This window comes from Elgaria multicarinata, chromosome 4 (genome assembly GCF_023053635.1).
Source record: "Elgaria multicarinata webbii isolate HBS135686 ecotype San Diego chromosome 4, rElgMul1.1.pri, whole genome shotgun sequence".
Lineage (NCBI taxonomy): Eukaryota > Metazoa > Chordata > Lepidosauria > Squamata > Anguidae > Elgaria > Elgaria multicarinata.
Genome location: NC_086174.1, coordinates 128,270,568 through 128,283,781, shown reverse-complemented (window position 1 = coordinate 128,283,781; position 13,214 = coordinate 128,270,568). Strand labels below are relative to the sequence as shown.

At 38.1% G+C, this 13,214-nt stretch overlaps 1 protein-coding gene across 2 annotated transcripts in view; it reads left to right on the top strand.

Annotated features, from left to right (window-relative positions):
• ROCK2 (Rho associated coiled-coil containing protein kinase 2) overlaps nucleotides 1-12,393 on the top strand; it is a 94,072-nt gene extending 81,679 nt beyond the window's left edge. Inside the window, exons 30-34 of one of the 2 annotated variants that reach the window (XM_063125165.1) lie at nucleotides 2,074-2,152; nucleotides 3,725-3,986; nucleotides 4,884-5,112; nucleotides 9,965-10,105; nucleotides 12,245-12,393. In XM_063125165.1, coding sequence (XP_062981235.1) covers nucleotides 2,074-2,152; nucleotides 3,725-3,986; nucleotides 4,884-5,112; nucleotides 9,965-10,105; nucleotides 12,245-12,248 — 715 coding nt within the window. In that variant the 3' untranslated portion in view covers nucleotides 12,249-12,393. The remainder of the gene's footprint in view (nucleotides 1-2,073; nucleotides 2,153-3,724; nucleotides 3,987-4,883; nucleotides 5,113-9,964; nucleotides 10,106-12,244) is intronic. The other variant, XM_063125166.1, reaches the window with a different exon arrangement.
• Nucleotides 12,394-13,214: the final 821 nt, after the last annotated feature.

Below are 13,214 nucleotides of genomic sequence, written 5' to 3'. Positions count from 1 at the left end.
GAGAGAAAAATATGTTGAAGTAGTAGAAAAAATAAATGTGCCAATTAGTGCTGTGTGAGAGTTAACAACTAATTATAATTTATTCTAGAGTGCATAGTAGCACTGTAGGGCTTATACATCCGCAGTGCTCTCAGTCATGATAGCTGTAAGAAAACAGACTTATGGGATCACATACCCCCAACCCTCTGACCCCTCTCCTTTCTGCATTTGCACCACTGGTCTTAGGTATGGTTGAGTCTTATATTGGCACTAGCTAAGATTTCCCAGAGTTAAGTTATTTACCAGGATTTTAAGATCCACTTCAAAACCATGGTTAGAGTAAACTGTGATTAAGGCTGTTGGGCAGAATTTGCTTAGGAAGGAGGAGGAGCTGGGGGAAAGTGTAAGCAGTGCTGTGGCCCAGCCACTACCATGGTTAACGAATCAGGCATGTTGTGTATGCACCAGCCCATAAATGCTAAGTCTTGTTATTAAGGAAGTATCTTATTCCTAGATGTATAATTCCTCATTTTTATTTGCAAACATTCATTTCACCATTGATCATGCTACTTATTGTGCGACTACTATGTTTTATTTACACCTACACACACCTTCCAGCAGTTGTAAAGAGGGTACTTTACATAAAAGAGCAATAAAACCAAATTGGAGCAATGTTTTAAAAGGGAAATATAGGGAAAAACAACAGTGGGTCTTCTTATAAAGTCAAGAGAGGAAAAAACTTCAGCTGTCTTTAACAGAGTATGGGAGTGAATGGTGTACATAGTGATGTTTCAGGCTTGCATTAGTTTTATACCACACATCTAAAGAGGAATGAACAGAGATGTTTATAGCCATGGGTCAAATTATCTCCTGGTGTCAGATTAAACTTTTAAAAGCTTAAAAATCTTCAGCTTTCAGCAGGTTATCAGAAAGAAACCAATCATTTATTGACGTGAGTTTAACAGCCTGATGAGATATATTAGGAACTCTTATACCTCCTTTTTCTAACTACCGTACTTATATAAACGCTTAGCTGCTACCCTCATTGGTTTTCTAGCCAAATAAACTGCAAGATGAACATTTGCCATGTATTAAAAAATAAATGTTTGAACTTGCAGCAGAATGTTAATGAATAAAACCAACATTTTGGGGAGGATGTTAATTTTAATTGTTGAGATCCTTCCTACCCATGAAATTTAGCCATACTCCAAGCTTTTTTTACAGGGTTCAACCTCCAAGATAAAACTCTCATAGGAATGGGTTCCTCTTTAGCTATGTTCTGGCTATTAAGGCCTACCTACTCCAATTTATTATAGTTGATTTCAGATTCTGATATGCTTCCATATATTTCCAATAATAGTTCTTTGTAGGATTTATATAGTTGAGATAAAACACAATACCAACAATATACAAAGATAAATTTCATGTTAAAATTGCTGACTGTATTCCACAAGTATTAAGATTCTTTGTGACTGCCATAGGTAAAGGTCCTGTTGATAAAGCAAGCAGAGTGGACAACCCTATGTAGTTTATCAACTAGGCAGTGGGCTTGGCATTTAGCATAACACCCACTGAATGGGTTCAGAGGATCGCAGTGGAAAAAGCCGTCATTGTGGCTGCTCCCTGCACCGCTATGCATGCTGTGTACATGGCCGCTATTTGCTTTATCCCCCCTGGGTAGGTGTTCATGGCACCCTCTCTACAACCCACGACGTACGTTAGAGGTTGTAAGATGGATATTATGGCACCACATTACTCTGTGCTGCACTCCAGGTTTCGGCAACTGGAACAGATGTTGAGGGTGCACTAGAGGCTGCCGGAATTGGGGGGGGGGGGATTACCTCCGTCCTTGATTTGCAGATGGCAACTACTTCCATCATAGTAATGATGCAATTTGATACAGTCCTACATTAGCGAAGCTATAAAATGCTAGTTAGTTATTAACCATACACTTTAAGTTATTATTTAGGGTCTGAACTAAACTCTGCTGAAATAAATGTGTATGCTTCTGTAGGTTTTGCTACATTAGGATTGTGTACTCTAGTATTTCATATCATTATTTTTTTTTATCTTTCTGCATTTCTGCTGCCACAGCAAACTGTTCCATGTTCGGCCTGTCACACAGACTGATGTATACAGGGCAGATTCTAAAGATATTCCCAGGATTTTCCAGGTATGCCCTCTTAAAAAAACACACACCCTTTTATCTAAAAATGATGGGAGAAGAGAAGATGAGGTGCCATGTCTTCTGTAAATAGTCAGAATATGCTGTGCTTCTAAATAAGTTTACATTTATTTTTAAGAACTGACATTTCTTCTATTAGTATGGTTCTTCTTAAAATACATTCTGAATTGTTGCTCAACTATTTGTCCTGATCAGCTTCTCTAAATCAAGATGGAAACTTGGAGCTACTCTGTAACTAAAATAAATCAAAATGATGTCATTTATGTTATAAAAAATATTGACTAGGGAGAATGATTGAAGATATCTAAAAATGATGATGCAATGGGAGAAAACTGCTTTCCCTCTTTGGAGAAAAAAAAAGGACATTTGAAGAGAAGTTGATACGCAAATGATGCTGGTCACAGACCGTAACAGTAAAGAATGATTGATATATATGCACTACTTACTTTTTATCACACCTAACTACATAAAATGCATAATTTATAGCTTAGTATATAAAATCGTAGTTTTTGGCATATTTATGAAGTTTTACAGAGCAGTCATACACAGAAGTAAAGCCCCCTCAGTAGAGGCTGGTTGGTCCGATTTCATTGGGGCTATGAATTCATTTTGTGTTTCAGCCAGAACTCTAATTCATTTATTTATTTTATTTATTAATTACATTTCTATACCGCCCAATAGCCGAAGCTCTCTGGGCGGTTCACAAAAATTAAAATCATAGTAAGACAATCAACAGGTTAAAAGCACAAATACACAATACAATATAAAAAGCACAACCAGAATAAAAACCACGCAGCAAAATTGATATAAAATTAAAATACAGAGTTAAAACAGTAAAATTTAAATTTAAGTTAAAATTAAGTGTTAAAATACTGGGAGAATAAAAAGGTCTTCAGCTGGCGACGAAAGGAGTACAGTGTAGGCGCCAGGCGTGAAAGACCTCTCTGGGAAGCTCATTCCACAACTATTGAAGGTACCGAACCCATTTTGGGGGTGCTCAGCACTTCAGATAGCTCCTTTAGATGTTGTGTGTGTCTATAGAATACACATGAATTATTCTCTAATGCTGAAGATGATCTTGTGCCACACTTTGCGTAAGTAAAACTTTATCTTAAGCATGTTACTCTTCCAAAGCAGGGAATATTTCAAAGGAGTTTCTCCCACCTCCCCAGGACAGCTGCCGACACTTTTGTTTTAATTGTTTTTATTATTTTATACTTACTTTTTCGGAGGATCGGGGCTGTGCAATTGCGCGACCAGCTCCTCTTTCCAAAAACACACACGCTGTGCTGGAAGTCTGTCTTTCCTTCTGGGGGGTTGCACTGGTGTTTGGACGCTGGAGGAGGATCCCGGAAGCCAGGAAACCCGAGATCCTCCCCCTCCCCCAATCCCGGAAGGCTCATAGATGTAAATGAGCCCTCTGTTATTTTTCTTTGTTCCTCCTTTTGCTGTCTTTGCTGATTTACTTGCACTTCAGCACAATCACATTTAGTTCCTTTGGGAAATACGCCTTGAGTTTTCAAGAATTATTGGCATGGTTCTTTCTGTCTTTGATTCCAGATCCTATATGATAATGAAGGAGAAAGCAAGAAGGAACAGGAATTTCCTGCAGAATCATCGGGGGAGAAATCGAATTATATTTGCCACAAGGGACATGAATTCATACCTACACTATATCACTTCCCAACCAATTGTGAGGCTTGCATGAAGCCCTTGTGGCACATGTTCAAACCCCCTCCTGCATTGGAATGCCGCCGCTGCCACATCAAATGTCATAAAGATCATATGGATAGAAAAGAAGAGATCATAGCACCTTGCAAAGGTATCTAGCAAATAACGGAGCAGTATGACTGGCATTGGTGTTAGAAACAGTCAGATGAAACTTCTGTTTCTTTTGAAGTAACAACAGGCTCTGTTCCAGTGGTGCAAAAGTAATTATGTCCAGATTGTGTCTTTGTAACTCAAGCTTTTTTGCTTCTGAAATACAATTTGGAGAAAAGGATGTGATGTTCAGAATAAAAGGATTTTTGTATTTGTGGGCTCATCTACACCAAGCAGGATATTGCACTATGAAAGCGGTATATAAAAGGCAGGAGCCACACTACTGCTTTATAGTGATAAAGTGATAATGAAGTGCGCTGACAACTGTTGGGGCCCATGACACATCTACACTAAGAAGGATATAGCGCTATGAAAGTGGTATGAAAGCGGTATATGGTATGTGTCATGGGTCCCAACAGTTGTCAGTGTACTTCAATACCACTATAAAGCAGTAGTGTGGCTCCTGCCTTTTATATACTGCTTTCATACCACTTTCATAGTGGAATATCTGCTTGGTGTAGATGAAGCCTGTAGTTTTCAAACTTTCTGTTTTTAGGCAATCCTTTCCACACACTTGACAAGGAAACCCCTGATGTTGTAGTAGGATCCTGGGCTTGTTCTGGTGTGCAGAGCCAGTGGCTTGATAAGGAATGCCCTGTAATTTGACTTCAGTTTAGTTGGATTGCGCTTAGTGCTAATAGGATGAGAGGACTTGGCAAAGTTATACCTGCTGATTTTCAGCAGGGAAGTTAAGCACATGCTTAAAATTGCCCAACTTTGGCTGGATGCAGCCACTCCTTAAAGGAACCAGATAAAACTGCTTATTTTTCGCCTAAGTACAGTGAGTTGTGTGCATGTATGCATTCCTTCTGAGTTGTTGTTCTTTAATGTATTTCAGTAAATTACGATATTTCAACTGCAAAGAATCTACTACTGTTAGCAACTTCTACAGAGGATCAGCAGAAATGGGTGAGCCGTTTGGGGAAAAAAATTCCCAAAAAGCCTCCAGCACCAGACCCTTTTGCACGGTCTTCACCAAGAACTTCCATGAAGGTACAGCCAAACCAGTCTATCAGACGGCCAAGCAAACAGCTTCCTCCAAATAAAAAGGAAGGCTTTCCTCCAAGGTAAAAAGCTGCATGCAGGAAATGGTTATTATTGCCGGTATATAGTTATCTTTTTATCTGCTCTGGACATTTCACATAGACTATTTTAGATATTTCTTTGAATGTCTCTGAAATATTGGATCCACCCTTACATTATTTTATTCTAATACAGTGTATGTAGCCAGTCTGCTTGTAAGAGACCTTCACTCTGCCTATTCAATTCCTTCTTTTTGGATCTACTTTGCAAGTGTTTGAGAAAGGGGAAGAAATGGTCAGGTGCACCTTGTAGGAGCTGACATTAGAAGTTGAAGGCCAATATATACGTCAAATCCACTTACTTGGCTAAGCAGTAAAATGATTATTTTGGGCACTGCATTAGTGGACGAACTGAAGCAATGGAATGCTTTGCTTTTAATGGTTTATTTCTATTCTGCGCCAATTAGCAATGCGTTTTCTGCTGATGTCTTCCATTTTAAAGTAAGGTTACCTGATCTTGAAGGTGAGGTTTTGGTATGCTTCAAAGTTCAAGAAATCAAATCGGCTGTATTTATACCATGTTTGATTTAGAACTCACATTGTACTAGAACAGGCAGTTAGTATCAGGCAATTTCCTGCACCCTACTCTGGTTTGTTTATGTGGTTGGGAGGAAAGAAAGCACCACCTTTAACATTTTGTGCTGTGCTGAAAGGATGTGAAAGTTAAATTTATACACAGTAGCAGAATCTTTGCCTTTTAAGTCTTCCTAGCAGCTTTTCGCTGTTTTTGTCAAGTGCTTTTCTAATTTTTAATGTCAAGACAGTGGCCCGGTTTGGACATGATAAACCCTGGGGAGCCCCGGGGGTTATTGTTTGCGAGCAGGGCACTGGTGTGGTACATGCTGCCCTCTTGCTCCCACTTGGCAAATCAGAGATCTTTTGTCCGTGATTGCTTAATTTGTTACATGCACTCTGGGAACTCTGGCTTGTCTCTCCCCAGACAAACCAGAATCATAAGCTAACAACAAACCATGAATTATTGTTTCATCCAAACCGGGCCAACGTGGTGGCTATTTTGTTTGCATCCTTTGTGTTCTAGCTACCTAGCTATGTAAGTCAGACACAAATATTCTCTAGTCTGTTTTTCACTTTTTCACAATGCACCAGTATTTGCTTAAATTTAGAAACCTTTGAAGAGTGCCAGAATTGCGCATGACATTTTAAAATTTTCTTCATTTAAAAATATAGATTCCCTGTATTTACTAAGTCTGCTATCCCAAGGCTTTTATAGGCCAAACCTATTATACTTAATTAGACATGAAAGATTATATCAACTTGTGTAGTTTCCTTATAATTTGCTTTGGGTTGCCTACTCTTATTGGGTGACCAATAACATTCTGGACCAACTACCACCTCTGAAAAATCTTCTAGAGTACATCATATAGTTGGAACTACAGTTGCTCAGCCTTGAAGTTATGAAGGCATGAATAACTTTCTAGGTCTGAATCAGAGAAAAATTGAACCCTCTCTACTTGTTAAATATGTTTTGTGAATTAACATGGCATACACCATATCTTTTGGCTCTGACCATTTTATCACATGCATTTCATTTCATTTCATTTCATTTTTTAGTTCTGGACCTGTCTTTCGAATTATTCTTCACTGAGTTGTGTTTTTCTATACTGTGTTATTTTTGACATTTCAACAGTAAGTAATAGGGACCAGTAGTTGAAGCACAAATGCATGTTAACTGTGAGAACTAACCATGGGAACTCTGCTATTAAGCTCAAATGACAATATTTTTAAAAAACATCTGTATAATAAGTAGTTCAATACGTGGGGCTCTGGGGAATAAATTCATGTGAGCTATAATAGGCACGTGTATTTAAACGTATTGATTTTGTATTTGCTTATTATGCTGATACATTTTATAATCTGCTCCATTATATATATGTTTTAATAGAAAAATAAGAAAATATTGTCATTTAATGACCAATCAGTTTTTAGTATGTTCAGAATGGTATGAAAGGCAATTTTTGTGCATTTCATGCGTTGGCCTGTTTACTGTTGCATATAAAATAACATTGCGGATGGTTGTGTAATGGTGATGTCAAAAAGACCATTGAAAGACCAATTAAAAACAGGTATGAAAGACATTCTGACCCAACCCAGAGAAAGTTAGCTGCACTTGTAAATCCCATTGAAATCAGTGTATTACACAAAGTGCACACCACTGCTTTCTTCTTTTTCAGGACCCATACTTTTTACTAAAATATACTTGCAATTTTAAGTTTAATATAATTCACCTAATTGTTATAATACATCAGAGTATTTCTGTTACATTCCTTGGATGTAAAAGCACTAATGGTATGACTTTGTGGCTGAGATTGGAATTAGTGGTGAATCCCAGTTCCTAAACAATTTTAACCTACAAACAAAACCTCCTGCTATATCAGGAAATGTTTCACTGGGTGGACGAAGATATAACTATGATGCCACACTTAATGGATTTTATATTTCGGACAGGGTTGTAGAAAAGCAGTATTAACATGATCTATTAAGGTTTTTTCTTTTAAAGCAAGTGTAACTGTGGACAAAAAATAACACTAATTACTTCTAATTTTTATACGTGTGTGCCCAGGGAAGGGAAAATAGATAGATCGTATGTGTGTGCATGTGTGCTAGAAGTAACTAGGATTACTTTTGTCTGCAATGTATTTTTATTTATTTAAAATGTTTGCATCAGCCTTCTACTCAGAAACAGAGTGTCCAGATGTGCAAATTGAAAATAAGATTCCAAAACAATTAAAAACCATATACAGTAGCACAATTGTAGAATGATGCAAGTAAAAATTAGTGTAGGTGGAGCTGAGCAAATAGGCAGGAAGGGAAAAAAGCCACAGGTAAAGCTGGGTGGAGAAATTTAGTAAAATCCCTAACTTCAGGGAGGAATAGAATATTTACTAGCTTTAGAAAGGTAGTGTGGTATTCGTAATGTATGAGAAATATTACCATAATATAATTTTAGAATTTCATAAGTGCTTATGTTGCCTACATCTTCCAGGAGTTCTTATTTGTTTTAAAGTACAATTTTAAACATGGCCACGTAAAGGCATAGGAACTTTTACAAATCTCTCCTGTGCCTGAAGATCAATGCATTATCTACTCCTGTGCAGTTGCATGCATTCACCTAATGCGACAGTACTTATTTTAGAGTCCTGTCTTTTAAAAACTGTAATAGTAATAGACTAAATCTGCCCTGACAATCCTGTATGCATCACTTATCTCTAAATAATTGCTCAGTTAGTTTTGAGTGTTGGTTCAACCCACCTCTACCTTGCTACCCTGGAGGCTTAAAGCAGGTCCTGTCTGCAATGGCAAACTGGTTATCCTAGTTGTGGCGTTGGTTTTTCTAAGGGTGTGTGTAGGCCAATGTAAAGAATACTTTACATATAGAATATTGTACATATATTATTAACATATGCTGTGTGAAAACACATGTCCATTGATATCAGCTGCCAGTGGAGCAAGCCAAAGATCAGCTAGACTTTTTTTGCCGAAGTTTTCCCTATTGAACTTAGCACTAAAAATTTACTTTGCTCCTTCATAAATTAAATAACTACCATTTTAAATAAGGAAACACGATATGTTCCATTTGGGGGCAAAATAATATTTTTGTCTTGGTCTTTTGCTTACAGTTCCATATACTTGTTAGAACAAAGCTTAGAAAGTTAACTGATTATAGTTTCTATTTCTCCAGTTGTTGAAGAGTCATATTTTTTTTTACAAGCTGTACTTGTAACATGTATTTTTTCTCTTTTAATATTGTGAGCTTTGTACACAAACATGTTACTGTTCTGCTGATTCTATTTAATGTTTTCACTTTTTCATCTGTTAGCATGACTCTTAAAGTTGAACACCTATCAAATAAATGTATAATTTAGCTTGATGCTTTTTTTAAAAAACAACATATTTTTAGTAACTCTGAAACATTTTTATAAATCATAATTTTCAATGGTTGGTGAGTTACTGTGACCTTGTTTTCTATCACGTATTTGCTGGAAAGTATTAATAGTAGAGCTGCAACATTTTAATTGATTAATAATTTAATTAAAATCTTTTGATTAATTAAAAAAGATGGTTCTAGCAGATTTTATTTTTAACACCATGTACTCTAACTATTTACAAAAGCTAAGGATGGGCAAATGTCATCTTACAAGAGGTATCCCCCTTTGGCATGTGACTCCTGTGATTTGTGTGGGAATTATTTAGAGTCCGTCGCAAATGAGCTCATCAGGGACAAGTGCCCTTGGGTAAGCGTTTGCTAGGATGTCACCCGCACACAGAGATCCCATCCCCTGAGATCTCTGCAAATTGCTGAAAACTTAGGGATGGTCTCCCAGAGCTGTGGAGCAGATAGGCAGAAGCATCAAGTACAACTCCTACTGCCTGACCACCATGGTCCAGCATAGTTTGGGATGCCACTGCCTCATTTGTCTGTGGAGCAGGCAAAAGCACTGCACGTTGCTTCAGGTCAGAAGTGTGCAACCTAATTCCCATCATCCTTGGCCATACTGGTGAGGATGATGAGAGTTGGCCAAAACATCTGGAAGGTACCAGGTTGCCTGTGCTTTCATGGTGACAACCCATAGATAGAGAAAAAATAATTAAAAAACCTCTCCTATGTCATTTAAGGTGGGAAACAACCTGTGTGTACACTGGCATGTTTTATTAGTTACACAGTTTTTACTCTGATAGGTAGAGCATATGGGTTCTAGACTGCAGACAATATGTCCAAAATATTAATGTACAAGGAAAAATGTCTTATAGTAATTGTCATACTAAGAATCTCTTTTTGTGGAATGTGGCTCATAAATTTTAAAACCTCATTTTGCAGATTGATTGATATGGCATGTAGAGACTGGGATTGGTCATTTGATGATATTGATTTTGATATTGATTTTCATATTGATGATGCTGAGAACGATAATTATCTTGATGATAGCGATGATGATAACGATGTGTTTGTTCTGAAGAGGTAAATGGGTGAATATCTATAGGAGAATGGATTGGCTTTCTTGAAATAAAGCATGCTGTTTGGATTTTTCCCAATAGATGAAGTGTGTGAGCTTAAACCCCCTCCCCCCAAGCAATTTTATGACTTCAAAAAGAAGTATTAAAAACATTTTAATGATGCATGCACATGCACCTGACTTTTGACTTATCTTAAAAATGTACTTCTCAAAATCCATATGTCTATCTGTGTTTGTCGTAACATGCTTTTCAAAGACGTACAGCTAACTTTGCAAATCAGTTTTTTAAACAGTCGAACCTGTACTTTGTTCAGTCTTTTATATGTTACTGCGGGCTCAGATATGGGCAGCAACATATATCTGTTTTGAAGTGTGATGCAACTTTTGTTTTAGCTGGCAGCTTGCATATTGCATTCTTTGATAGTGCAGTGACTTGTATTTCTTTGCATTCTTGTGCCTTTTAATATTTTTAACAATTCATTTGTAATGTAAGTTGCTTTGCATATGCATTGAAGTGCAAATGTTAGCAATTTTGTAATTTGCTTTGTAAACACCTGTCACATTTGAATGGAAGAGAAGGATGGAGAGTCCCACCAAAAATCATTAAGGCCATTGCCTCAGTCAGGACCATGCTTCCTAATTTTCCAAAACAAACATGGCTTCTACGTCCCGAGGAGGATGTAAGGAAATTCCACTCCTCCTGCCAGTCCACCAAGAAGATCTGGTGACATTTTATATATATTTTTTCTTTTAATAATTATTATTTTTTTGAAAGAGGACACACACACACATACACACCCCTCGCAAACACACACAAAACCTTCTCAGCCACTGTGTTTAGAACTGGGCTACAGAAAGAGGTAACATGCAAAGTTTCCTTCCCTCCTGTTCTTGGAAAGGACGCTGCTCCATCCTATGGGGAGCCTTCCTTTTGATGGCAACACTACCTATTTTTCAGGGGCAAGGGCAGATTGACCCATACTTCTCCTTTTCCAAGCATACATAGTTTAAGCCTTGGTTGCAACAGCTTTATCATATCACCCCCTGTAATAGAGTGGGTGGAGCGATGTTAATCAGTTTGCAGGCAAAATGGGTGGCCACCCACAAATAAAACAGAAGGCTTCTGCATACCTGGAGAAAACTAAGGAATGCAGAAGTATGATTCTTCAAAGCCCGAAACCCCTAAAAGAGGGCAAGTTGCTAAAATCCCACTAAAATCAGATAGAAGAGGACTGTGTATGCCTGCTTCCCTCATGCTATTATGGGAATATGGAAGCATGAGGGCAAAGCAGAGGCAGGGAAGGGCTGTAGTTCAGTGGTAGCACATATGTTTCCCATGCAGAATATCCCAGATTTGATCCCGAGAATCTGTAAGTAGGGCTAAGAAAGAATCCTGCTTGAAACCCTGGAGAGCCTCTGCCATTCAGTGGTTAGATGGGCTATGGGTTGGACTCAGTGTCCCAGTGAATTTCCCCAAGAGGTTTCTTGTTGCGGGGGCTGCTGCCATTTTGATTATTTTTGCTGCAGAAGGAGGTATGCCGTAGCTTATCGATACATGTGAACCCGGCAAGGGTGGGTTGTTAAGATAGTTGACAAACAATCCAGAATCCATGGGCTCTTTTAGGGTTGCAGGTGGTTTGTTAAATATCCCAACAATCCACACTCGCTGGGTTTGCTCATAACAACATACGGTGCCTCCCCCCCTCCCCGGCTGCTCAAATATTCAAAATGGTGGTTGCCGCTGCCACAAAGAGCCATGATGGCTTCTTGTTATGTGAAAACCAGGTCAACATAAGGCAGCTTCCTATGTTGAGGCACAAGCCCTCATTCTGCCTGGTGATGGATCAAACTGAAGGGAAGTAGGTGGACTGGTGTTTGCTTAAACGGGGGAAGGAAAATAAGATCCTCTACCCTTCTTCCAAGACTGGTATGCAAAGCAGGGAGAGCAGATCCCCCTGCCTGGCTATACTGTCCCAGGCCGGAGGGGCGGGTGTATTGTGGGGGGAGGCATCCAGATATTTCCCCCATATTGCTTCTGGCTTGATATTTGCTTTGAGGCCTGCAGGCCATGGAATGAATTCCACTGCTTTTAAACAAACTACATAGCATTTACTGATCAAATCTTTTTCTTCTTTTTTTCCTAGCTAACTGCCTTCTGTGAATGCAGTCACTGTTGAAGGTGATTTTCTTCTCATTGAAATAAGACTGAAACATCGTATCCCAAAATTTATGAAAAATATATATATATGTTCCTGAAAGACAGTTATATATAAATATATATATCAGAAGTTTACAGGGAGGTGTGTGTTTTTTGCTGCAATACAATTTACTAATAATTTCCTGTGTGTGTGTTTTTTAATGTAATCTCTCTGGATGACTGGTCAAATTAGGAATGGTTGATAAACTGTACAAGGATACTCTTAAATTCAGTTCCATGAAATCTCTCTTGGAAAGACTCACACTACACTTCACAAAGGAATCAAGGCACGGGGAAATGTGAAGAATCTATCCCTTGTTCAGCTTTTGTAGAGAAATGCCACCAGCAAGTTTTCCAGAAGAAAGGGTGTGGGGGACTAGGGTGGGTCAGAAGGGTTTACCACACGGATGAAGACTGCATCTTTAAAAAAGTGACCATTATACTGTGTGTGTATGTGTTTTGGTGTGTAAATATGTATATTGTACTGTACTGCTGCAAGAGGGTTTTTTTTTTTAAAAAAAAACTTTCCACTTTATTTTTTATACATTTTATTCATATACCATTATCTGCAGTTGCAACTATGCACTTGTATAAAGCCAAACTGTTGAAGTTTATATCATTCATACCTGTATATCAAAAGCCGCATGTCTGCACTCAGCAGCTAAGTATAATGAAAAGGTCAAAGTATATACTCATTTCTCTTACCTACTTACTGGGCAGTCCTGTTTTACCAGTCTTGAATGCCTTAAATTAATTTTATTCCCTTAAAGTCTATGCCCATTCTAGATATTTAAGAGAGAGGAAAAAAGGATACAGAGGTTTACCAGCTCTTAGGATGCAATTTTGCTTTGTGGCAGAACAATATAGTGCACTATGTTTACATATAATAGTTTATATCAATGTCAGTCTATTCTGAA